Source organism: Mustela lutreola, chromosome 2 (assembly GCF_030435805.1).
Source record: "Mustela lutreola isolate mMusLut2 chromosome 2, mMusLut2.pri, whole genome shotgun sequence".
Taxonomy (NCBI): Eukaryota; Metazoa; Chordata; class Mammalia; order Carnivora; family Mustelidae; genus Mustela; species Mustela lutreola.
The window spans coordinates 9874174-9897886 of NC_081291.1; the positions used below are offsets into that span (position 1 = coordinate 9874174).

Here is a 23713-nt window from a genome sequence, read left to right on the forward strand (position 1 = left end):
AAACCTTCGGTGCAATATTAAAAAGCAATACAGCCAGCTGGAGCGACAACCAACAGAAAGAAAGGAGAGGGTTAAGGAAGACCCAGAGACCCCACCCCAGCTGTTCCCAAGGGCAGACTGGGATGGGGCATGGGTGGTGGGGGAGAGAGGAAAGGCCACCCACCAAAACGAATAGGCAGAACAGAACATTTATATAGGAAACATCTGGCTGAACTGAAGAGGATCTAGGGGAGATAGGAAGCCCCCGTTTTTCTTTTTTTCTTTTTTTTGTTTTTTTCAAAAATGTCCTAGACTTGAGGGGAGGGCTAGCCTCCTGGGGTGACATGAGCAGGCCCGGTCTCACCCCACACTCCTCTATCATGGAGTATAGGATGTGCTGGGGGCCAGATGTGTGTATGCTGGGGAAACACAGGGAGAGATGAATAGGGAGGAATGCCCCCTCACTGGAATCTGTTATGAGGGCTGAGAGTGTCCCCATCCAGCTCCTGGACTCTGGGGGTCTTGGGTGAGATGGGGGCTGGAATGGGCTGGGGCTGGGGCGAGGCTGGGCGCTCAGCCTAGAAAGCCATCAGGGTCGTCATCCTCAAAGTGGCCTTGCTGCAGCACCTTGATGTGGTGCTCGTAGATTTTCAGGGCTGGGCCCAGGCGGATGGACAGGCCAGTCAGCACATCCGTGCGCTGCATGAGCAGCAAAGACTTGCCATCGATTTCCTGGGTGGGACAGAGAAAGAGCGAGCAGGGTGAGAGCAGGGTGAGAGCAGGGTGAGAGCTGACCCCCACTGAGGCCCTGGAATAGTGGGGCACACCGAGGGCTGGGAACTCGCCTGCTCTTGGAAAGCTGTTGCCTGCTCTGGGAAGCCGGCCTCAGTGAAGTACTCAACCACGTCCATCACCGTCCACTCCACGGGGTCAGCTGGCTTCTCTTTGCGCCCGGAGCTGTGTCAGAACAGAGGGAACCAGTGAGAAGCGATACTCCCTTGGTTCTGTTACACCTATGAAGGCAACACCCCCGTGTCTCAAATACCCCAACTTACGGACAGCCAAAGGGGGTCCCATCGGCCCCTGGTAGGGCTGGTTTTCCTGGGGGCAAAGGCACAGGGGACGGGGAGTCCGGCCCAGTGGCAGCAGAGGCTGGGAAAGAAAACACATATGCCTGTGGCTTTGTCTTGGGGCTCAGTTCCTCCCCACCAGGCAATCCCTCCAACTCAGAGAGATCCTTACCTGATCCCCCTTCCTTATTCATGGCTGCCATGGAGAACACTTGGCGGGTACCACTGCCTGGTGCCGGCCCCCGACTTTCATCCTGGCCCTGATGGGGTCCACAGGGTGTCCACTCCTTAACCCTCTCCTTGGCACTCTGAGGGCCTCGCTCGCCATTAAGCTGGTGGTGCTGGGCACCTGCTGGACGGTCACCCTCAGGCACCTCTGAGCCCTCAGACACATCATCCTCGTCATCCTCCTCTTCCTCGTCTTCTTCCTCCTCTTCCTTCTCAAGCACTCGCTCTTCTCCACCTCTCTGGTGCCGGGGAGAGAGGCAGGAAAGGTTAGTAGCTGTTCTGGCCCTGGGCCCAGTCCCTGGGATCCAGGACCGGGTGGTGTGCTTAACACCCACCTTTAATATCAACACGGACTAACTTTTACGCATTCAGTCCGTGCCAGGCTCTGTGTTAATAAAGCCCTCAGTAGCCAAATCTCACTAAACTCGCTCAACAACCTCAAGGGGTCGCTACTGCTATTAAGTCGCGTTTTACAAGCGGAGGAAACTGAGGCTCGGCAAGATTAAGTCACTTGCCAAGGTCACCATGCGCCGAACCCGCAGTTAAGACGCGAAAAGCCAGGGCCGCCCGCCGCCCGATTCCTCCCGGGACTCGCGCCCCGCCACCAACTTCGCCCGCACCTGCCTACCGCGCGGCAACCCCCCCTTCCCCGGCGCGCTCACCTTGCTCCGCGACGCGCGGGCGCTGGCGGCCGGCGGCGCCCGTCCGGGCCTGTCCCCGCGGGGCAGCGCGAGCGCTCCGAGGCGGGTGCGCTCCAGGCGGCCTCGCGCTGCCGCCTCTTCCTCTAGCAGCCCCTGCACGCGGCCGCGGGTCAGGCGGCCGCCGGCGCCGCCGCTGCCCCCGAGGTAGCGCACGACTTCCCGCAGGCTCACGGGCCGCGCCGGGCCGCCGGCCCGCGCCGCGCCCCCCTCCGGCGGCTGCTGTGGCTGCGGCGGCGGCGGCGGCTGCTGCTGCTGTGGCGGCGCCGGCGGCTGTGGCGGCGGCGGCAGCGGCGGCTCCCGGGCGGCGACGGCGGGCGGGGGGGCGCGGCGCGGGCCGGCCGGGGGCGCCACTGCCGGAGGAGCGGCGGGCGCGGGCGGCGGCGCGGCCAGGGGCGCGGCCCGCTGCGCGCGGGGGCCCGGCTGCGCGGGGCCGGGCGAGGGGGGCGCTGTGGCGGCGGCAGCGGCGGCCGCGCGGGGCGCCCGGGCCGGGGCGGTGGCGGCGACGGGCGCGGGCGGTGGCGGCGGGGCGGGCGTGGGCGGCGGCGCGGCGGCGGCGGCGGCGGGGCCCCCGCGGGGGGCGCGCGGCGGGGCCGGCGGGGTGGCTCCGCGCCGGGGCGGCTGGACGCGCGCCGCGTTGCGGTACGAGATGCTCCCCTTGTAGCTGACCCGGAGCACGGCGCGCTGCTGGATCAGTTTCTCGAGCTCGGCGCGCGTGCGCTCCGGCTCCGGGCCGTGCCGCCGCCGCACCATCCGGCAGATGCGCTCCAGGTCCGGCCGCGCCTTGCGCGAGCGCAGCGAGTCGATGGTGTCCAGGATCCACTCTTGGTAGTGCGGGGAAGCGGCGGACGACGAGGCAGCGGCCGCCGTGGTGGCGGCCGCCGCCGTCTCCGGCGGGGGTAGGGCCGGGGGCCCCGCCATGCCTCCCGCCCGGCCCGGCTGCACCGTGCGCGCTGCCTCCCTCCCAGCGCGGCGCCCCCCTCCCCGGCTCCCCTCCCTCCGCCGCTGCCCGCCTCCTCCGCCTCCCCCCCCGGGGGGCGCAGCGCCTCGGCGGAGCGGCGGCGGCGCTGCTGTTTCTTTGCAAAAAAAAAAAAAAAAAAAAGCGAGAGAGAGGGAGCGCGAGAGAGAAAAAACAGTGAGAAAGAAAAGAGGAAAAAATATGCACACACTCACTCACTCGCACGCACGCACACACAGACCCGCTTCTGCTGGGCGCGCGCGGGGCCGGGGATGCGAGGAGGGAGGAGGGGAGCGCGGCGCGGCCGGCCCCTCCCCGCCGCCGCCGCCGCCGCACGCGCGCCCTGCGCCCGGGACACTCCGGCCCCCCTTCCTTCCCTCCCTCCCTCCTCCCCGCCGCCCGCCTTCCTCCCTCCCACCCCCACGCGCCCGCTTTTAAGGTGGAGCCCGGGCCCCCCGCCCGCCCCCTTTACCCTGCGCTCTCGCTCACTCTGGCTCGCTCCGGCCCCCCCTTACAACTCCCGCGCGCTTTTTAAGGAGGCGCCGTGGAGTTGGCGCCGGGGCGGGGGCGGGGGAAAGCGGCGGGCGGGGGAGGGGGAGGGGAGCGCCGGGGGGAGGGGAGAGGGGGCGGGCGGGGCGGGCGGGCGGCGCTCGGCCGCCCTCCAGCCATTGGGCGCGGGACCCAGACGTCCCCGGCGCCCAGCCCCCCTCTCCACGCCTCCCCGGCGCGCTCCGCTCTCGGGACCGCACTTACCGGGAACTCGCCGCCCGCGGGCCGGGCCGCTGCGCTCGCCAGGCGCCGCGGGGATCCTCGGACTGTCGCCGCCCCCGCGCCCCAACGGCGCGCTTGGCCCTGCGCTCCGCGCGGAGGATGCGGGGAGGGGGCGCGCACGGTCTCCCCCACCCTTTGCCCGCCCCCCCCGCCAGGGCCGCCCCCGCCGCCGCTCGGCCTCCCGGCGCGCCGGCCCCAGCGTCTCCCTAGAGCGCCCTCTCGGCCGAGGGCTGGACGCCGAGGGGGCGCGCCGCAGAGTGGGGACCCTGAGTCCAGGGTCAAAGGGCAGTTTGGCGCCCCCTTCTCCTGCGGGGCGGGGTAGTGGCTGAATTCTGGCCAAACCCGGTTTTACAAGGACTCTAGGCCAGATCCTGATCAGCCTGGACGTTGGGGTCCGAAATTCTCTTTCCAAACCCCTGGGGGTATGTGGGCGGGTGACCGAAGTCGGGAACACTACCGACACTTTTTTTTAAACAAAACTTTATTGGTAATAGTTTTCAAATATGTTTACAACAGCACACTGTTCAAGAGGAAGTCGCGTCCTTCGCAGCACACAGGTTGAATTGCCCCGTGCCCACCCGGGGCCCCACCCCAGGCCTGAGAGCTCCTCCTGGATGGGGAGAAGTTATGAGAGGGACAAATATGGGGATGAATGGGGTGGTTCCCCACTTTTAAGAGAGAAAAAAGCACAAATTGGTGGGGGAGAAAGGGTGATGGACAGCTGACAGCTAAGCAGAGGAGGAGCGCCCAGGATGGGAGGAGAGGGCGGAGGCTGCTGGGTGAATAAAACAGGCAGCCCCTCCCCAGAAACCCTGGCCTTGAACCCGGGGCCAAGAGCGGGAGGAGGGCTTTGCCTTCTTTTGCGGGAGTTGCCTTCCCAACTGAGCAGAGAGGAGGCTGGGCATTAAAATCTAGCTGAGAGTAAAATCAGAGTTTGGGGGTACTGCTGGTGGGAGGAAAGATCTGGGCTTGGGGCTCCCCTTCTATCTTTTTGGGGGACAACTCCTTTTTGGCAGGGAGGGGGCAGCTGCTTTCTAGGTCTTGGCCGAAGCCCAAAGGTGAAGAAAGGTCTGTTGGGACCGAAGGGGACAGGGGCTTACTTCCAGGCTTGCCAGGGGAACCCCCAAGGTAGGGGGGAGGTGGACAGAGGAGCAGAGGAGATTAGCAGCTTGGGGCGGAGGTCTGGACCCCAGCTCCTTCCTTTACAAATTCAGTCTGCTTCCCAGCCTTGTTAAAATGGATTTGGGAAGGGGGAAGTATGGGAAGGGTAGGGGAAGAAAGTGGGGAGGCACTGGTGGAACTTAAATAAGATTATACTTTTTTTTTTTTTTAAATTCTAGCAAGCAGCCCACCCAACAGGTTACTAAAATCTCTCCTTTCCAGGCATGACTGCTCTGAAGAGAAGGCTGGCCTTTCCTTCATTTGCCCTTAGTGGGTGATGCCTGTGGTTTGGGGAGGTGGGGATGGAGTTAAGTTTGGGCCCCTCTTTCCACACCCTGTCCCTGAATACACCAGCAAGACTTGGTCTGACTGGAACATAGATACTCATTTAAAACAGGCAGAAGTGGGCTGGGTCAGGGGCTTCTGGGGAGGGGGAAGGCAAAAGCGGTGGGGAGGGGCAGGAGGGTGAGGGATTGAGGGAGAGCAGCTGGTGTTTCCATTCCTCTGAATATCTGGCTTCTTGCTCCCCCTACCCTGGAGGGTGGGGTGGGGATGAAATTAGATGCAAGGAACTCTGGGGCCTTCTGGCTGTTCAATCCAACCCTCCCACCCCCCCACCAAAAAAAAAAAAAAAAAAAAAGAGAGAGAAAGAAAGAAAACCCATGGGGGCACAGGCACACCCCTAAAACTCAGTAAACTCCTTGCCACACTTCTCATTGATGGAGACTCGGATCTCTTCCTCCTCATAGTCATCAAAATTACTCGTGTCCCCAGGGCCTTTAAACTTTGGTATGAAGGGAGCTTCCACCTGGAGAGGGGTCAAGAACCACTCAGACCTCAGTAGTCAACATAATTATCCTTACAACAATAAATGTAAATGGACTAACATTCATGAGATAATTTACTATGACCCAGGTCTCAGCTTAACATTAGGATGTCAACTCACCTTGATGACCTAAGAATCTCATTATACCTAGCTCGCCAGAGGGATGTCTCATGCTCAAGGTCATAGAGTGGCCAAATGATCCCACTTCTAGACCCCACTGCTCTAAGTCCCCTCAGCTGGACTGGCTCAGAGCCTGTGGCCCATTTTCAGATGTCACTTCCCTTTCCATCTCTCCACCAGTTGCCCTCCCTGGCTCAAGGCCTCCTCTCAAAACCCTCTGCACCCGCTGGGAAGAGGGGCGGCATGGGGAAGAGGTGGCCCACCTTCCTCTGGTAGATGGCGATCCAGTCAGTTGTGGCAAACCACTTGTGGTTCTTGATATCGTTAACCCCATTCTTGAGGTTCCCAAAGCGTTTGGTGAGGTCCACCTGCAGCAGGTTCCGCAGCAGATCCTTCAGGTCAGAGCTGAAGTGGGATGGGAACCGCACCTGGAGAGGGGGTTAACAAGGACAGGGTGGGGGACTTGCCTGGAGTCGAGAAATCCCAGAATGCTGCCTTTGCCACCTAACAGTCCTACTGGGTGGAGAACCTTTAAATTGAATGTGCTTTAGGATCCCATTAAAAAAGCTTGTGTGTGTTGGGGGGTGCCTGGGTGGCTCAGTCAGTTAAGCAACTGCCTTCAGCTCATTTCATGATCCCAAGTTCCTGGGACTGAGCTCCAGGTTGGGCTCCTTGCTCACAGCAGGAGGTCTGCTTCTCCCTTTCCTTCTACCTGCTGCTCCCTCTGCTTGTGCTCTCAATCTCTGTCAAATAAATAAAATCTTGGGGCGCCTGGGTGGCTCAGTGGGTTAAAGCCTTTGCCTTTGGCTCAGGTCATGATCCCAGGGTCCTGGGATCGAGACCCGAATTGGGCTCTCTGCTCAGCGGGGAGTCTGCTTCCCCTTCTCTCTCTGCCTGCCTCTCTGCCTACTTGTGATCTCTTGTCTGTCAAATAAATAAATAAAGACTTTAAAAAAAAAAAAAAAAGCTTGTTGGGGCCATCTGAGAACCTGTGCCTAGCCTGTTCCTCGGCCATGCTGATGCTGTTGGACTGGGGGCCACTTGGGAACTGCTGCTCTAAGGTAAACGCTCCGATGGTTCCCATTTCAGAGAAGAGGAGAGAGGCTCGGATGTGTTGAACAGCTTGTTTAGGGTCACACAGAGGAGTGGGACAAGGGGGCTTTCACCTTGGGTCTGCTGGACTTCAGAACTTGCATTCTTAGCTACTGCTTCCTAAGGCAGCTCTGCCAGGGTCAGGGGACTTCTGAAATATTCATGGTTATGAGAGGAATGACTGTTTTTGTTTCCCCCTCTCTCCCCATAGCTAAGACTCTTTTATTCTTTAAGGCTCACTTCAACTCTTCCAGAAACTTCCCCAGTCTTGTTCACAAGTAGTTACTGGATTTACAGCCGTAAGAACTAAGTTCTAGCACTGGTCTACATCTTACACACTGTATGACCTTGGCCATGGCCCTTAACCTCTCTGGGCCTGTCCCTGCCTCCAGTTGCACAAGGGAGAGAATACTGCGCAGGGTGCGTGGGAACTGTAAAATGCTACAAAGAAGGGAGTTATGCTTATTTTCTCTTTCCTCCTCAGAACTGCCTATTTTTTCTTTTCCCCCACTTTGGGCCATTTTCCCTGCAATTTCTTTTCTGCCTGGTGGCACACACCTCGTCTTTCCCTTTTTAGTGACCCCACATTGCAGCTGGTTTCTTTCTCAGAGAGGCAAGTGTCTGGTTCCCCAGTTCTCGTATGGTAAGGTGAAGCTCAGAGGGGCACAGGCACTTGCCCGAGGTTTCAAAGTCAATGGGTGGCTGAGCTGGGACTTGGAGCCAGGTTGACGCCCCCAGGCTGAGCTGGGACCTGCTTCTACTAATTCCCGGGCCAGGTGGAAAGATGGCTGAGTTCTCCCAGCAAGGTGGTGAGCTGAGAGCAGAGGTCGGGTTCCCACCCTGTCCCAAGCCCTTGGGGCCTGTGATGATGCTCTCCAAACATGAGCTTCATCACTCCTTCCAAGTGCTCGGGTATAGCGAAGGGGGGTGTGTTGTGTGACAGGGAGCACATCTGTGCTCTGTGACAGCTCTGCTGCCCCGACCTGCACTCCGAAGAGTCAGCAAATCTGCATCTGGGAGAGAAGACGTGGGCCGCTTCCCCTAAGTGACCCTGAAGGGCCCCGAGTGGCACCCAGGAGCTGCACATGGTTGCTTTTCTGCTGTGAAACTTGTGAAAACTCATGCTCAGTGGGATGACTGGAGGCAAGCAGAGCTTCCGGTCAGGCAGGGGAGGCGTTTGGGTGGGGCTTGGGGTTCTGGAAGCTCTGGAAATATCAGCAGCATGGGTCCAGGATTAGGTGGGGAGGCTGTGTGAGGTGCTGGCCTGTTAGTGTGGCTGGTGCACCCAGCTTCATTGCTTGGCCTAACTTAATGAACTTCTAGATTGTTCTGACACTATATGCAGGGCTCCACGGTGAGCAGAACTGGTGGGGAACGGTCTGTCTGGGGGCTTAGCCCCCGTATCCAGGCCTCACCTTCCCAGAGACAATCTTCTCATAGATCTGGATGGGCTGGTCAGCGAAGAAGGGCGGGTAGCCAGCGGCCATCTCGTAGATGAGAACCCCTAGGGCCCACCAGTCCACAGCCTTGTTGTAGCCCTAGAGTGAGAGGGGTGTACGGTGTGAGGAGGGCAAGGAGGGGGTGCAGGCAGAGCAGGCCTCAAGGCAGGGGGGGATGGACAGGGAGGTGCCTACTTTGCTCAAGATGATCTCTGGGGCCAGGTACTCAGGGGTCCCGCATAAGGTCCAGGTGCGGCCTTTTACACGCTTGGCGAAACCGAAGTCTGTCACCTGCAGGCACAAGAACGAGCTGTTGCCAGGAAGTGGGGAGGGACAGAGAAGATCCAGCCCAAGGCCACCTGGGTCCGCCCCTTGCCCGTCCTGGTGGGCACCTGGATGTAGCCCTGCTGGTCAATGAGGAGGTTCTCCGGCTTCAGGTCCCGGTAGATGAGGTCAAGTGAGTGCAGGTACTCGAAGGTCAGGACGATCTGGGCCGCGTAGAAGCGGGCATGCGGTTCACTTGTGGGGACAATTGGGGAGAGGACAGGTGAGCGTGGGTGGTTATGCCCAGCATGACCTGCCCACCGCCAAATGATCTAGAGCTGCCCCAAATACATAAGCAGAGCAGACTTCTTCGAACAGGGCCCCACACAGGAAAGAGCTGCATGTCCAGCAACAGAGGAACACAACCAGAGTGTGTGGTAGCTTCGCACACTGGGATCGCACCCACCGCCACCACTGGGACAAGTGATGAATACAGTTAACGTGGCTAGATGTCAAGGTGATTACGTGAGCAAGAGAAAAAAGGAACAGAAGAATGTGAACGGTGTGATTTCCATTTATATCCAGTCCAAACCCAGACCAAACACATTTATGGCGTTTGAAACCAGAAAGGACAACTGCTTTCTTCAGGGCGGCAATTTGCCAAGAAAGGGCTTCGAGGGAATTTTCTGGGGTGAAGGAAATGTTTTCTATGGTATTTTGGGTGGTGGTTTCACAAGTGTATGTGACTGTCAAAACACTGAACACCTATAAGTTCTGTTGTATGTAAAGTGCTTATCTATGTAACTAAGGAAAAAGATAGCATGAATTTTATAACTGCCCACTTAAACAGGGAGCCCCAAGTCACTGTGTTACTTCTGTTTTGTGGGGGCTGAGAAACCACAGATTCCTCAGCTCAGAACAACAGGCAACACGAACCTGGACAGATCTGGAGAGCCCACTTCACACCCCCAGATGACTCGGTCATGTGACAACACCTGTGGGCCCACCTGACCCCACCTGGCCAGCTCACCTGAACCTTCCGATCCGCCGCAGGTGCGAGAACATCTCCCCGCCAGGCACATACTCCATGACCATGTATAAATTCGAGTTGTCCTACGGGAAACAGCGGCGGATCAGGGCCCCATCCGAAAGCCTGGTGCCCTTACGTGGTGGGTGTTCCAAAATAGGGGCACAACAATAATCTTGGCTCCCATATGAAGCCCATTTGGAGTTCCAGACGCTGTTCTCCCTGAGCCTTCCCTCTCATTTCCTTCTGCCCCGTGAAGAAGAAGGGGCAGCAGGTATCCTGCTTACAGGGGGTGAAGGTGAGGGCCGGGAGGTGGGGTGTAAGGGGCCCAGCCAGCGTGCCTGGGCTGAGGAGAGGACTCCATGGTGCCTCACGTCTGAAACTGTCTTGCCCAAAGCTTGAGGTTACAATTTTGTCACCTGTAAAACGGGCCCAGGATGGGCTACAGAATTTGTGGGGCCCCACAATAAAAATGTGAAGCCCCTTGTTAAAAAAAAATTATGACAGATTTTAAGAAGGTAGCAGCAGAGGTTGAAGCCACATATGGGGGTCTGTCTGGGTCTCAGGCCTTGAATAGCTTTTCCCAGATCTTGTTGTCACAGCTTAGGACAACACCCAAAATAGCTCATGGAGGGCACTCACTTTGTGCTCGGAATGGTCATGCCCACCCCATCAGGTGGGGAGTGTTGTGATCCCCATTTTATAGACAAGGAAACTGAGACTCAGGGCAGGGAGGTCCCGCGCCAGCGTTACACAGCCTGGAAGTGCACAGAACCGGGGTTTGAATCCAGGCTGCGTGGGGAGTTTGGGCTGCAGGTGGGTGTCGGGGAGCTGCTTTGGAGGGATGTCAGCCAGGGTCGCAGGCTAGAAGCTGGTGGGCCCAGGAGCTGAATGTGGGGCTACCAGAGTCTAAGGCGGACTCCTGCCCCCAGCAGCCCTCCTCTGGGACTCTCCTTCTTTCTCCTTCAAGGCCTGCCTTGCCCTCGGCCCCCATCCTAGCTCTGGGAGCCCCAAGGCTGTACCACTTAGCAGGGGCTCCGGCCCCCGGGACCCCACCTTGAAGGAGAACTCGAGTTTGACGAGGAACGGAAAGTTGACTGCCTGCAGGATACGCTTCTCATTCAGAGTGTGCTCGATCTGTTTCAGCTTCACTACCTGCAGAGGTGGGAAGGGAGGGCAGAGAGGGTCTGAGAAGTTCCTCTTCCTCCCCCATGCCCAGAAGTAGGGGTACCTGGGCTGGGTCCTTTGAGTGCCCACAGGGCACTGGGCTTGGAGGCACAGTGAGGACACACTGAGAAGGCAGAGGCTGCCTGTCCCTGCATGGCAGGTTCAGGGCAAGAACACGTGTCACCAAGCCTCATGGTCCAGAGGGGTCAGAGCATGGTGTGGGAAGCTTGGGGCCTGTGGATACCCAGATAAGAGGCCTGGTAAGGTCAGGGGGATGGGGGAGTCAGAGAAGGCTTCCTGGAGGAAAGGCCAGCTCAGCTGAAACAGAAAAGACAAGCGGGAGTGATACCTAAGAGATGTTTGGAAACACTTTGCCTGCATCCAGAGCACCCTCCCCACAGCCATTCAAACCCCAGGCTCATTCTACCTCAGCTGTCCCCAGCAGGCGCCTCACACATAATGACAAGAGCCCTTGAGGGGCATGTGCTCTGAGCATGGGATTTTGGCAGATACAGAGAAGGGAAGTGACTTGCCCAAGGTCAACCACTGCTAATCCGGGTCAGGCCTGCATGTTGCCTGCAGGCAGGCTGGCCCCTTGGTCAGCTCTGATCTGCTGTGCCACAGGGCTCCTCCTGCTTTGCTCACAGCTGTGAGCTACAGGTCCACACCGGCACTGTCTGGTGAGTCTGTACTACCACATTTGGATGCTGAGCACCTGAGATGTGGCTAGGTGCCTGGTGAGCTGAGTTTAAAATTTTAAGTTTCTAAAATGAAAAAAAAAAAATTTTTTTTTTTTAATTTGTCGGAGAGAGAGAAAGGGAGAGTGCGCGTGCACAAACAGAGTGGCAGGCAGAGGCAGAGAGAGAAGCAGGCTCCCCACTGAGCAAGGAGCCCGATTCGGGACTCGATCCCAGGACCCAGAGATCATGACCTGAGCAGAAGGCAGTGGCCTAACTGACTGAACCACCCAGGTGTCCCTGAAATTTTTTTTTTTCTAAAGATTTTATTTATTTATTTGACAGAGAGAGACATAGCGAGAGAGGGAACACAAGCAGAGGGAGAGGTAGGCAGAGGGAGAAGCAGGCTTCCCGCCGACCAGGTAGCCCCATGTGGGGCTCAACCCCAGGACCTTGGGATCATGACCTGAGCCAAAGGCAGAGATGCTTAATGACTGAGCCAGCCAGGAGCCCCTAAAATGAAAATTTGAGGGGCGCCTGGGTGGCTCAGTGGGTTGGGCTGCTGCCTTCGGCTCGGGTCATGATCTCAGGGTCCTGGGATCGAGTCCCACGTCGGGCTCTCTGCTAAGCAGGGAGCCTGCTTCCCTCTCTCTCTCTCTGCCTGCCTCTCCGACTACTTGTGATTTCTCTCTGTCAAATAAATAAATAAAAAATCTTTAAAATAAATAAATAAATAAATAAAAAGGGACATTTGAGACCAGTTACTCGGTGACATTTAAGCCCGACTGGAACAGTGCGGGCTATGTGTCCTCTTTTTTTTTTTTTTTTTTTTAAGATTTTATTTATTTATTTGACAGAGAGAGATCACAAGTAGGCAGAGAGGCAGGCAGAGAGAGAGGAGGAAGCAGGCCCCCTGCTGAGCAGAGAGCCCGATGTGGGACTCGATCCCAGGACCCTGAGATCATGATCTGAGCCGAAGGCAGCGGCTTAACCCACTGAGCCACCCAGGCGCCCCAGTGCGGGCTATGTGAATTTGCTTTTCCAACTTCTCTGCTTTTTCTTGCTTTCTAGTGAAAACTGAACATCTGACCAGAGATGTAAGTGTAAAATACATGCTGGATTCTGAAGACTTAATACAGTAAAAAAAAAAAAAAAAAAAGAGAGAGAGAGAGAGAGAGAGAGAGAGAGAGATGTCTCATTAATGGTATTTTTGCACTGGTTACATACATTGAAATTTTAATATTATAAATATACTGGCTTAACTAGAGCACATTTCTGAAATTAATTCTATCTGTTTCTTCTCACTTTTTAAAGGGGGGGATTCTACAAAATTTAAAAGCATATACAGGGCGCCTAGGTGGTTCAGTGGGTTAAAGCCTCTGCCTTCGGCTCAGGTCATGTTCCTGGGGTCCTGGGATCGAGCCCCACATCGGACTCTCTGCTCAGCAGGGAGCCTGCTTCCTCCTCTCTCTCTCTCTGCCTGCCTCTCTGCCTAATTGTGATCTCTGTCAAATAAATAAATCAAATCTTTTTTTTTTTTTTTTTAAAGATTTGATTTATTTATTTGACAGAGAGAGATCACAAGCAGGCAGAGAGGCAGGCGGAGAGAGATGAAGGGAAGCAGGCCCCCTGCTGAGCAGAGAGCCCCATGCGGGACTTGATCCCAGGACCCTGAGATCATGACCTGAGCCGAAGGCAGTGGCTTAACCCACTGAGCCACCCAGGCGCCCATAAATCAAATCTTAAAAAAAAAAAAAAAAATCCAAACCATACACAGCTCATATTACATTTCTATTAAACAGTGCTACCCAACGGTAGTGCCTGGCATAGAGTAGGGTCTCAAAAATATTTACAGAAATAAATGGGCGCCTGGGTGGCTCAGTGGGTTAAGCCGCTGCCTTCGGCTCGGGTCATGATCTCAGGGTCCTGGGATTGAGGCCCGCATCGGGCTCTCTGCTCAGCGGGGAGCCTGCTTCCTCCTCTCTCTCTGCCTGCTTGTGATCTCTCTCTGTCAAATAAATAAATAAAATCTTTAAAAAAAAAAAAAAAAAGAAACAAGGTCTATGGGGTGCCTGGGTGGCTCCGTCAGTTGAGCGTCTGCCTTCGGCTCAGGTCATGATCCCAGGGTCTTGGGACGAAGTCCTGCATCAGGATCCCTGCTCGGTGGAGAGTCTGTTTCTTCCTCTCCCTCTGACCCTCCTACCCACTTTTATCCCCTCTCCCTGTCTTGAATAAATAAATAGCATCTTTAAAAAAAAAAAAAAGTCTGTGTGGGGCACCTGGGTGGCTCAGTTGGTTAAGCCATGATGACTCTGGTCATGATTCCAGAGTCCTGGGATGGAGCCCTGCAGGGAGCCCCACCTTGGGCTCCCTGCTCAGCGGGGAGTCTGCTTCTCCCTCTCCGTCTGCTCCTTCCACTCCCTCACCCCTGCTTGTGCTCTCTCTTGCTATCTCACTAATAAATAAAGTAAAAAGAAAGAAAGAAAGAAGGAAGGAAGGTCTGTGTAAACACAATACTTTCCCCAGGAAGACTTCTGGCTTCCTTGGTACCGTGTAGGTGTTTGAACCCATGTTCACAGCCTGGACTCCCATGAAAGGCTGGTCTGGAGGGGAAGCTTCATGAAGGCAGCATGGGCGCTTCTGGCCCTTGGGTCTGGCACATTAGGAAGGCTCAGGAAACGGTGAATGACAGACAGGAAGACTGCTCAGGCAGTGGGAACAGGCTGAAGGAAGGCCTGGTGGGTGGACGGTGGCCCCCGGGATGGGCCGTGCTTACCTTCTGTTTGTCGAGGATCTTCATGGCAAAGTGGTTCCCGGTCTCCTTGTGCTTCACCAGCATCACCCGCCCAAAGGAGCCTGTGCCGAGGGTCTTGATTCGTTCAAACTGATCCAAATGGGCTGTATTCTGTGGAAGAAGGGGTTGTGAGGGTCAGGGACCCTCCCGGAGTGGGGGCAAGGCCAAGGTCCAGGGCCCCCTCTGCTACCAGCAGAGGGGGCCCTGGGGAGCAGGTGGAGTGATGGCGGGGGGGGGGGGGGGAGGACAGGGGGCGGAAAAACAAGATGGCGAAGGACACATTCCTTAAGGCGGGTGGCAGGGGCCAGATCCGGCCCTGGCCCGGGGCCCAGGAACTGCTGGCAGCTGCATGGGGGGCAGGGGCCACCAGGTGGAAGGGGTGGTGGGGTGGTGGGGTGGAGGTGCGTGGCAGTGGGTGATTGGGTGCCTCCGCCCAGGAGCCCCCACTGGCACCTAGGGGGCAAATGCAGTCAGGTCTGGAGCCCCTCCACAGGGCCCGAAAAATCCTCACCATGTGAGAGGGACATAGCTGGAGGGTAGGGGCCCGTCAGCTCTCCCCTCTTAAGGCTCTGCATCCCAGGTACTTACCTGAGCAGGATTTTCCCATTTTTTAAGAAAATCTTCTTTGGCTTTGGCTAAGAACTCTTTCACTGAAAGGAACAGAGAGAACATTGGTTAGAAACCCCATCTGGTCGGGGTGGGCCGAAGCCATTCCTGGGGAAACGCTCATTTGTGCAAAGTGGGGTGTAGCTGTCTCAGCCCAGAGACTGCCCTTATCCCAGCAGCTTCAGGTACCCCGGCTGAGCTGGAGGGCAGCTTTGGGGGACCCTGATCCGGGCTGGGGCCTGCCTTTACTCGGAGAAGTGGGATACAGACTCAACTCCGTCCCAAATGGGGTGCAAGGTGACTCAGGGGTTACTCTTAGGGGTACAGAGAGTGACGCACAGGCCAGCCCACCCCCACTCGCTCCAGTTCTGACCGACATTCCACGGCCAGGGCCGACGCCAACCAAGATATTTATAGCCTGGGGATTTGGCTGCTCCTCCAGCCCCTTCTCTGGGGAGGCTGGGCCCTGGGTGGAGGCCTCTGGGGCTCGGGTAGCAAGCGCCCTTGGGGGGCTCAGCTGTTGCCTTGGCCCCCAGCTGGCCCCGTTCCTGCCTTTGCCAGTCCAGGGGAACTTCCTCTGAGCTGGTTCAAGGGGAGCCTTGCCCGATGCCCATACCCTATGGGCCCTTCAGCACCCCACGGTGAACATCACCATCCAGCTAGCAGTGAAGACCTCCTGGCGTACGCGCCTGCTCACTTGGTTCGCCTACCAACTTTCCTTTTATTCATCCTTCCCATTTAAAGCCCTAGGAAACTGAGGCTGGAAAAAAGGCCTTCTTGCCAAAGCCGAGAAGGAGTCCAGTAAAGCAGCTAAGGGCTGGAACACTGGGACAAGATCAAGTTCAAATCCCGGTCTGGTCTCTGATGAGCTGTGCAACCTTAGGCTACTGACCTGACCTCAGTTTTCCTCAACTGGAAAGTGGGGGTAATACTAGTAACGACCTAGTAGGGTGGTTGTGAGGAATGAATGAATTAACCTTGGCAAAAAGGATTGGACAGTGGCTGGTATGGGGTTAATGCCACATCAATGGCAATTACTGATCTTGTTCTTAAGTACTTAAGAAAATTGAGGTATGAAATACTGGGGGGCGGGTACACTGGCCTCTCAAACTTTAAATGTACAGCCTGGTGGATTCTCACATTACAGACCCATCCTTGTAACTACCCCTGGGGCCAGGCACGCTCTTCAGGGACCCTTCCGGTGTGCCAGTCCTTTGCTGAATGCTCTCTGTGCTTGATTCCTACCGTGATGGGTCAGACCTGCTGTTCCTCTCCTTGTACAGATGGGAAGACTGACCAGGCCCGAAGTGGCCTGCCGGACCTCACTGCCCACAAGACTCAGTGTTTCGCTGCTGCCGGATAGCAGTGCACCAGGGCGGCCCACAGACCGAGCTGTCTTCTGCCTCCTGATGTTCCTGCGACACCTGCTACCCTGAGGGGTTGTGTAGGCTTGCACTCAGGCCTTGTCTGTCACCTGCCTGGACTACCCAGACATACCGCCAGAAATTCCACATAGCCTCAGGGGTGGCTGCCACTCCCACCGTCCCCAAGACTCGCCTCAGTGTTTGGAGGGATGAGCCTTCCATGGGGTTGCAGGAGTGGCAGATGGAGGCGAGACTGTCGGTCAGGAAAACCCTCACATGGGGGACTGGGCAGCCAGGGGGCAGTCAAGGAACGGCCACGAGTCCTAGGCTGGTGCCTGGCTGGGCCGTCCGCTGCTCCAGATCTCTCTGAGCCTGAGGGCTGCACCAAGTCCAATGCTTTCGCCTGTACAATCTCTTCTGAAGCAGAACACCTTCCTTGAAAACCTCCAAAGATACACACTGAATTCTGAATGAAGGTGGTGGGGGAGAGGGTACCCATCACCTTTGGGTACCTTTGCCTGCCCAAGAGGGCGAAGAAAGGGATGTGGGAAGAATCCAGGAAAATGCCTGGTCCTGCTTCCCCGTTTGCTCTCAGCCATTCCTGAGAATTACCATATTCTGCTTTTTCCTGACTCAGTGAGCCTGCCTCTGGCTGTCTGCTGGTTCCCCACTGAGAGGCTCTACGGGAGCCTTGGTCCTAGTACAGCTCTTCTCTAGACTCTCAAAGAACTAAAGGGCCCAGACTGTGTCCCCTCTGGTGCCACTGGCTTGCCAGATTTGGGCACAGTGGGGAAGGGAGGGGATGGTGCCAGGAATGCGCAGATAAAGAGGGATAATAACTGGGGAACCCCAGCCAGGAGCCCCCATACTCACCTCTGCTTCCTACCTCTTCCAGCAGAGGGTGCAATGGGGGGGTGCAGAGGGATAGGGTGATCTGAGACCCATCAAGCCCTGGCCAGGGAGGCTCAGGGTGCTGGCTACGGCTTAGGTACCCAGAAGGTGCGGTGCAGGTAGGCCAGAAAGCGGATAGTCAGGTGGGCCCAGAGGAGCAGCTGCAGCCACAGCTGGAAGGTGGTCTCCGAGTCACTGCCCTGACTACTGCCTGACCCCACATCCATCCCAGGCTGCCCTGAGCTCTCCCTGGAACCTTCCCTTTGCGGGGAAACCAGGAATACGCAAAGCCTCTGAGCTGGCTTCCTCTGGAGGGCCTCAGGGGACCAGGGAGGAGGAGCTGGTTGCCAGGGAAGCATTTAAAGGTGCCTGCTCCCAGCTGGCCAGGGTTCGCAAAGGCCCTCCTTGGCAGAAGGCAGTGGGAAGATTCTCCTGAGGGTGTCCCTTCTGGCTGGCCTGGCTGCCCCAGGGGTGGAGTGCTAAAGCTAACTTCCTGTTCCAGGGACTTCACTGCTCCCAAGACACCAGGTCCTGCCTTCCTCAGTGGGTGCTGAACTACCCAACGGATGACACCGGATGTGCCCAGGGCAGTGCTCACTGGGCAGAGGGGAAGGAGTTAAGGTTCAGGCCTAGGCAGCAGCAAGGGGCTCCCTGGGGGGCCAAAGAAGCCCCAGAGCCCCGTTAATTAGCTGAAAGAGCGGATGGGAGAGAAAGGCATGATTGGGGGGGGCGGGGCAGACACAAGAGCCACCCTATCTCCTCCCCTAAGTGCTCTTTGAATCTGGAGCCCCCAATTCCTGCTGCCCCAAGAGAAAAATGGGTATATCTGGATTTATCTTGCTCCTGTGTGGGGGCAGAGAGGGGACTGACATCGCGGGATGTCCTTGGCCTGTCAAACCTTGTCCTGTGCTTGGCTCTGCTTTCAGCCACAAAAGTCCAACCGGAAACGAAAGACTAAACCTAGGAGTGGGGGGAGGGGGAGGCAGCCTTGACCATCTTCCTCCTTCTTTCCACATCCCAAATAAAGTGGAGGGTCAGTGGAAGCTTCTCTGAAAGTGCCCAGCACCCGTGGCCCCTCCTGACAACAGGAAGTGGCAGAGAAGGGAAACCCAGCCAGCTGCTGGCTTATGAAACCCGCACCCTTGCCATGTCTCCTACGGGGGATGGAGGGGTGGTTCCCAGCCTCCACTCTGGTCTGGATTCTATTTGGGCTAACAGAAGGAACCTCAGACACCCGTCCAAAAGCCAGGGCCACAGCAGGAGGCAGGAGCCCAGCCTCAGACGCTGCGGACAACAAGTCCAGCAACACTCAGCCCTCTGAAACTTGTTTGGGACATGGATGAATGGGACCCCTCTTCTGGACTGGATCACTCCCCAGCCGGACGGACCCCCATTCTGTACTGAACCATCACCCATTATGACCTGGACTCCATCACTGAGCTGAATCAACCCCCAGTCTTAACACACTTAACACACACTGGGCTGGACCACCCCACTGCCTTTGTTTGAGCTGGAACCCCCTGTGCTCATTTTGGCAGCACATATTCTAAAATTGAGCTGGGCCCCACTCTGGGTGGATCGTCCCCCCTTGGCTGAACAGGGCCGCCCATACATCTTCTTTTCCCCAGGCCCCCAGGCTCAGGGTGGTTAGTCAGGGAGGGGTTTCTAGGGCCAGCCAAGGGTCTACAGACTCTTCCTCTTTACCTATTCTTGAAACTCCACTGTAGCCCTTCCCTGGCTTGAGGGGCATAGAGTGCCTGGGAAGTTGCTATAGTAACAGGGCTCATCCTCACCATCGTTGGGGTTGGAAGCCATCACTCAGTCTTCCTCTCAGGGCACCAGGACTACGGTGGCTGGGAAGGCTCATGAGACCTGCTGTACCAGCTTGGCTGCCCCATCCCCAATACTGTCTGTAAGAGGAGGTAGGGAGTTGTGGGGTGGTGGGAGGAAGGAAAACCCAACTTAGGGACCAGTGGGTGCAGCAGAGGGATAGACAGGACCCTCAAGGTTCTGGAGGCCTTCCTGGGCTAAGGGAAAAGCTGACTCGGCAGGACCCTCTTGGGCACCCATACAACTGCCAGTGCACAGAAGGCACTTGCTGCTCTGAGATAGGCTTCTGTGGGATGTCAGAGGGCCGCCATTCTTCCCATCCAGGGGCCTCTTGGGGCCACTTCTCCCAGAGCCTGGATCTGCTTGTCCCTGGGACCTGGAGGGGAATCGGGGGGTTCCCTCTTGCCAGCCCCACCCCTTCTGTGGGCCAGCTCCCAGGGGTGCCTTTGGCCAGGGCCAGCCAAGGCCTGAGCTCCACTTGGCCGCCTGTCCCTGGGCCTCTTGGGAAGCCTTCTCTTAGTTCTCCAGCTTCCTCAGAGCCCACGGCTTGGTCTTTTTAATATGCTCCTTAGCATCTTCCCCGGACCCCTACCAATGGCTTTGGCATCTTTGGGTTACGATGTCTCCCACCCCACCTCAGGGCTTGTTCTAGATCCCTGCTCTTCTGGGAGGAAACTGACACCGTCTCCTGCCATGGAGACAGGAGCCTGGGGGGCTGAGGGATGTCTGACTGGTGCCTCCTATGGCTTGGGCATTTTCCTGACCCAGGTCAGGCTAGCAACTGGCAGATGAAATTCAGGTGCCCCCTACAGGCTGGCCTGGCTACTGCCCCCACCCCCACCCCCACTGCACCCTGGTGACAAGAGGGCATATTTTGTCTAATTTCATTCTTTTGGACTCAGAGCCTCAAAGCAAAAAGGGGCTTCCTTTCTCATCCTATTTCCTTTTCTAAGAGCCCCTATAAGCCTCTGGAAGGACGTACAGCTTGGGGGCATTTCCTAAAGTGTGACATGGGTCCCCCTGGCAGGGCACAGAATGATTTTAGGAAGTTTCACTTTTCCAGTTTGTATTTTAATGTGTACCAGAGAGAACATGACCAGCAGAACAATCTCCTGATTTCATTTATATTATTGCTTAGGACAGATCAAACTTTACATCTGAACCAAAGTGGGTCAAAACTTTATTATTTTAAATTAAGAAAATATAAGTGAATAGAATAAAAATCAAGGAGGCAGCTTGAGAATGTCTGGGTCTGGAAATTCTGGGGTCTAGGAAGTTAGCTGATAAGCGGATCTGGATGCAAATCCTGCGTCTTTGACATCATCTATGTCAAACTCAAGACAGCGTGTTTGGAAAATTTGGAGAAAACTGTTATGAGAATCATTCCAGCGGATCGATCTACGGAGACCATTTAGCCTGGCACATCCTAGATGCCTAGTAAACAGTAGCTCTGTTTCATCATGAGAGTCCACTTCTGGGTGTCTGGCCTGCCTGCTCTCCTAGTGAATTAGTGGTTCCTTCCAGAGCCTCTCTGATCCTCCGGAATCCTTTTCCCGGTGCGGCTCTCTGCCCCACTATGCATGTGTTTGATATGCCTTGAAAGTTTTCCAGGACAATGTCATCTCCCCAACTTTCAACTGAGCTTCCGCAGTATATAACAATTTGCCTCCACCTTCTACCTCCCGGCCAGCCTCACCTGCTGGGGGCTCCAGCCCCTCCCCCTCTGCCTAGTACCCTCCACGCTCATGCCCAGACCTTTTTTGGTCACTACCCACCTGCTCCTCTGTCATCAAGTGCTCAGCTACAGGCACTTGCCTCCCTGTCCCCCGCCCATCGGTGACATGTTAGGCCTTTCCATGGCTGCTTGGTGATTCTGAGTTCTGTCATTTGAATCCGTGTGGAAATAAAGTTCCCTGGGTTTTGTGCCTGCATCCTTCTGGGACGGGGCATTCAAAGAACTCAGATGCTGGGGTCTGAGATCAGAAATTGGGAAGGGCGTATTTGGACACGGCCTCTCTTTCAGCTCTATTTCTGGGTAACTGGAAGGGGGTCCTACCTCAGGTCCAGCTATAGGTCTGGAGTGATGACAATTTAAGAGCTGGGAGAACTGAGGAAGGAAGGCGCTGAGGCCATTTCTGAAGGCATTTCCAGATACAGAGTCTCTCTGGCTGGAAAAGGCCAACACCAACATAATTTGGGGGCTGAGGGGGAAACAGGCCTCTCTCTGGCTGAGCCCTGGGAATGATCAGAATCTATTTGTCCCTTGGCAAAGCAAGTCATTAGATGTCAGTTGCTACTCTCTCCAACTGTCATGCATCAAGTCCCCTCTGTCACCATCCCAGCTCAAGCTGAATGAGCCCTGCTAAACCCAGACACTTCATACCCCACTTTTCATCCTGGGCCAGGAGAGGGTGAAGAAGCCCTGGGGACTGCGTGAATGACAGAGCCTCAGTTGTGAAACGACCATTTATTTAGGGGCACTTCAAGAAGCCTAGGGCTCACTGCATATCAGGAGATGGGAAGGAGCTCTGTTGCCGCCCCCCTCACCCCCCTCCCCAAACCCAGGAAAGAAGATGCAACAAATCCCAGCAAGACGGGCTCAAACTTGGCTTTGGAAGCACTGAAGCAGTTCTCTAGGTTCATAAACAGTCTGCTACCTCAGTCAGGGACAGACGCTTGCTTGGAGGAGGGAACACAGGCAGAGAAGCAGAGTGACTGAGTGACAGGATGAGAGAGGGGCAGAGGGACCCAGAAAGATCCTGTCCCCCATGCCAAGTGACACAGAAGGGAAAAATAATGCTGGAGGTGGCTCTGGGAAATGCTTAAGGGGGGCAGCGTGGGTTTGGAGGGGGGCTGTGATAAGGTGAAAAGGGGAAGGGCAGGAGAAAGATGGCGGGGGCTGGAGGGGGGAGGGGTGTGGTCACTAAGTGGCCAAGGTCCCTGCGGGGTGGGGGCAGACCCTATAGCACTCCCAAGCTGGCATAAAGCTGGGTTGGGGTCTGGCAGTGAGTTCCATCAGTGGGTGAGGTGAGTGAGGAAGTGGAGGGATTAGAATCTAGGAAGAGGGGGCAGGAAAGGAGGGGGTGGGGTGGTGACAAGGCCCCATGTGGGGCCCCAGCGGTCATACGTGTCTTGGTTGGCAGTGACAGCTGGGTGGGGGGGGCACAGTCTTTGCAGTGGGGGGTGGCCTTTGGCAAGGGGGCCCCTACGGGGGTCTTCTGCGGGCCCTGGGACCAAACCTTGGACAGGCAGGGGTAAGGGGAGCTGGGAGGGGATGAGCAGAGAGAAATAGAGGGGGGCGCGTAGGGGGAGGGGCCAGGCGGTGATGGACAGGCCGGGGGTTGGCAGCGCGGGGCCGGGATCGGGGTCATGGCCCGGGCACTCACCGCTCTCCTGCTCGCTGCCCTTCTTGGCGGCTGCGGCGTTGCCCATCGCGGCGACGGCGGCCGGGGCCGGTCCCGGAGCTGCGGCGCGGCGGGTGCTGGCGGCGGCCGGCGGCCCAGGAGCGCGCTGGGCGGCGGCGGCGGCCCCTCGGGTTGGCTGCGCTGGCTGCGGCGCCGCGACCCCCGCCCAGCCCCTGCTTCCCGCGTCTCTCCGCGCCCGCCCGCCCGGGAACCTCAGCCCAAGTCCGCTGCTGCTGTCCGTGACGCCCCCGCAGCCCGCCGCTCATTGGCCTAGGCCGTCCTGAGTGACGGCGCCACGCCGCCACCCATTGGTCCTCCTCAATCCTCCCGAGCTGCGATAGGCCCTCGGTTCCGTGACGCGCGCCGCGGACGCCCGGCCACTCGCGAGCTCGCGAGGCCTCAGCTGGGCGGGCCGGCGCACCTGACTGGCTAAGATTCGCGACAGGGCCCGTGGCCCGCCCAGCGAGGCCGCCAATTGGCGGAGGCGCGCTGTCCGGCAAACCCCCCGCAGGACATTCAGTGTCAATCCCGGGGTGAGAGGGCGGGGCGGAGATGCTGCCTACTGCTCGGGCCGGCCGGGCGGGGCGGCAGAAGCTGGCGGGTGGCCGCGCAGCGCTCCGAGGCCCAGGAGGCGGTCCAGGCGGGCGCCCGCCTGGCCCCGTACGCGCCGCAGTCTCCCGCCTCCGCTCAGTGCGGCAGCGGCCGCCGGCCAGCCAAGGTTGGCGCCAGGGCCTCCCCACCACCCTCCCGGCGCAGCCGCCGTCCACCTGCCAGTGGGGGAGGGGCGCGGCGGGCGCCTCGGGTCAGAGGTCGCCAGGCCGCCGGCAATCGTCATTCATAAGGCCTGACGCAGGACAGCAGAGTCCAGGCCGAGGAGCCTTCTAGGTCTCCTCCAACCACAGCCAGTTTCAGGAGGATGCTGCGCCCAGGGAGTAAAGGGTGGTTGGCAGGGGGCTCTATGCCATCCCTTTGCCGGGGACCTATCCTGGGTTTGTGCGCGTCAGTAGTAGGAGCTGGCACTTGTTAAATACATTGCACCACACTCCTATCACGGAGGTACTATTATCATCACTCCCATTTTACAGATGAGGAATCTGGGGCACAGCCAGGCTGAGGATGCCTTTCAGGCAACACGAAGGGAAGCTGCCCTCCCCGAGCAATAAGATGACTCTTTTTTCTGGGTGTCCTTTTTTCATTTTTAAAGAATTTACGTAATCTCTACATCTAATGTTGTGCTCCAATTTACAACCGGGAGATCGAGTCCCATGCTCCACGCAGAGCCAGCCAGGTGCCCCTGGGTGCCCTTTGATTATTTTATTTATTTAAAAGATTTTATTTATTTATTTG

General features: G+C 57.3%; 3 protein-coding genes across 4 annotated transcripts; all 3 read right to left on the reverse strand.

The window, feature by feature from the left end:
• Positions 1 to 227: 227 nt before the first annotated feature.
• Positions 228 to 3279, reverse strand: SAMD1 (sterile alpha motif domain containing 1). The gene is made up of 5 exons (XM_059160210.1): positions 1940 to 3279; positions 1222 to 1516; positions 1035 to 1131; positions 825 to 936; positions 228 to 711 (listed from the first exon to the last, which is right to left on the reverse strand). The coding sequence occupies exons 1-5, from the start codon at positions 2894 to 2896 to the stop codon at positions 553 to 555; spliced, it is 1620 nt and encodes a 539-aa protein (XP_059016193.1). The 5' UTR covers positions 2897 to 3279; the 3' UTR covers positions 228 to 552.
• Positions 3280 to 4384: 1105 nt separating this feature from the next.
• On the reverse strand, positions 4385 to 22616 carry PRKACA (protein kinase cAMP-activated catalytic subunit alpha). 2 transcript variants are annotated; one of them, XM_059160213.1, is made up of 10 exons: positions 22349 to 22616; positions 14860 to 14921; positions 14254 to 14382; positions 10690 to 10788; positions 9637 to 9719; positions 8735 to 8861; positions 8538 to 8633; positions 8319 to 8441; positions 6075 to 6239; positions 4385 to 5673 (listed from the first exon to the last, which is right to left on the reverse strand). In XM_059160213.1, exons 1-10 carry the CDS (start codon positions 22392 to 22394, stop codon positions 5548 to 5550), a joined length of 1056 nt encoding a protein of 351 aa, XP_059016196.1. In that variant the 5' UTR covers positions 22395 to 22616; the 3' UTR covers positions 4385 to 5547. The 2 variants fall into 2 exon arrangements, with proteins under 2 accessions (XP_059016196.1, XP_059016194.1); XM_059160211.1 differs by lacking the exon at positions 22349 to 22616 and adding an exon at positions 18926 to 18962.
• On the reverse strand, positions 14930 to 18919 carry SMIM46 (small integral membrane protein 46). Its single transcript, XM_059160214.1, has one exon. The coding sequence runs from the start codon at positions 17489 to 17491 to the stop codon at positions 17219 to 17221; it is 273 nt and encodes a 90-aa protein (XP_059016197.1). The 5' UTR covers positions 17492 to 18919; the 3' UTR covers positions 14930 to 17218.
• Positions 22617 to 23713: the final 1097 nt, after the last annotated feature.

What these genes read in the sequence shown, in the direction of transcription:
- SAMD1 (XM_059160210.1), bottom strand. Translation starts at nt 2,896, where the DNA reads ATGGCGGGGCCCCCGGCCCTACCCCCGCCGGAGACGGCGGCGGCCGCC. An exon ending in CCCGCGCGTCGCGGAGCAAG is followed by an intron (nt 1,517 to 1,939) that starts GTGAGCGCGCCG and finishes CCCCGGCACCAG; the next exon opens with AGAGGTGGAGAAGAGCGAGT. An exon ending in GAATAAGGAAGGGGGATCAG is followed by an intron (nt 1,132 to 1,221) that starts GTAAGGATCTCT and finishes TTTCTTTCCCAG; the next exon opens with CCTCTGCTGCCACTGGGCCG.
- SMIM46 (XM_059160214.1), bottom strand. Translation starts at nt 17,491, where the DNA reads ATGCTTCCCTGGCAACCAGCTCCTCCTCCCTGGTCCCCTGAGGCCCTC.
- PRKACA (XM_059160213.1), bottom strand. Translation starts at nt 22,394, where the DNA reads ATGGGCAACGCCGCAGCCGCCAAGAAGGGCAGCGAGCAGGAGAGCG. An exon ending in CAGAGATCATCTTGAGCAAA is followed by an intron (nt 8,442 to 8,537) that starts GTAGGCACCTCC and finishes CTCTCACTCTAG; the next exon opens with GGCTACAACAAGGCTGTGGA. An exon ending in TCGCCATCTACCAGAGGAAG is followed by an intron (nt 5,674 to 6,074) that starts GTGGGCCACCTC and finishes ACCCCTCTCCAG; the next exon opens with GTGGAAGCTCCCTTCATACC.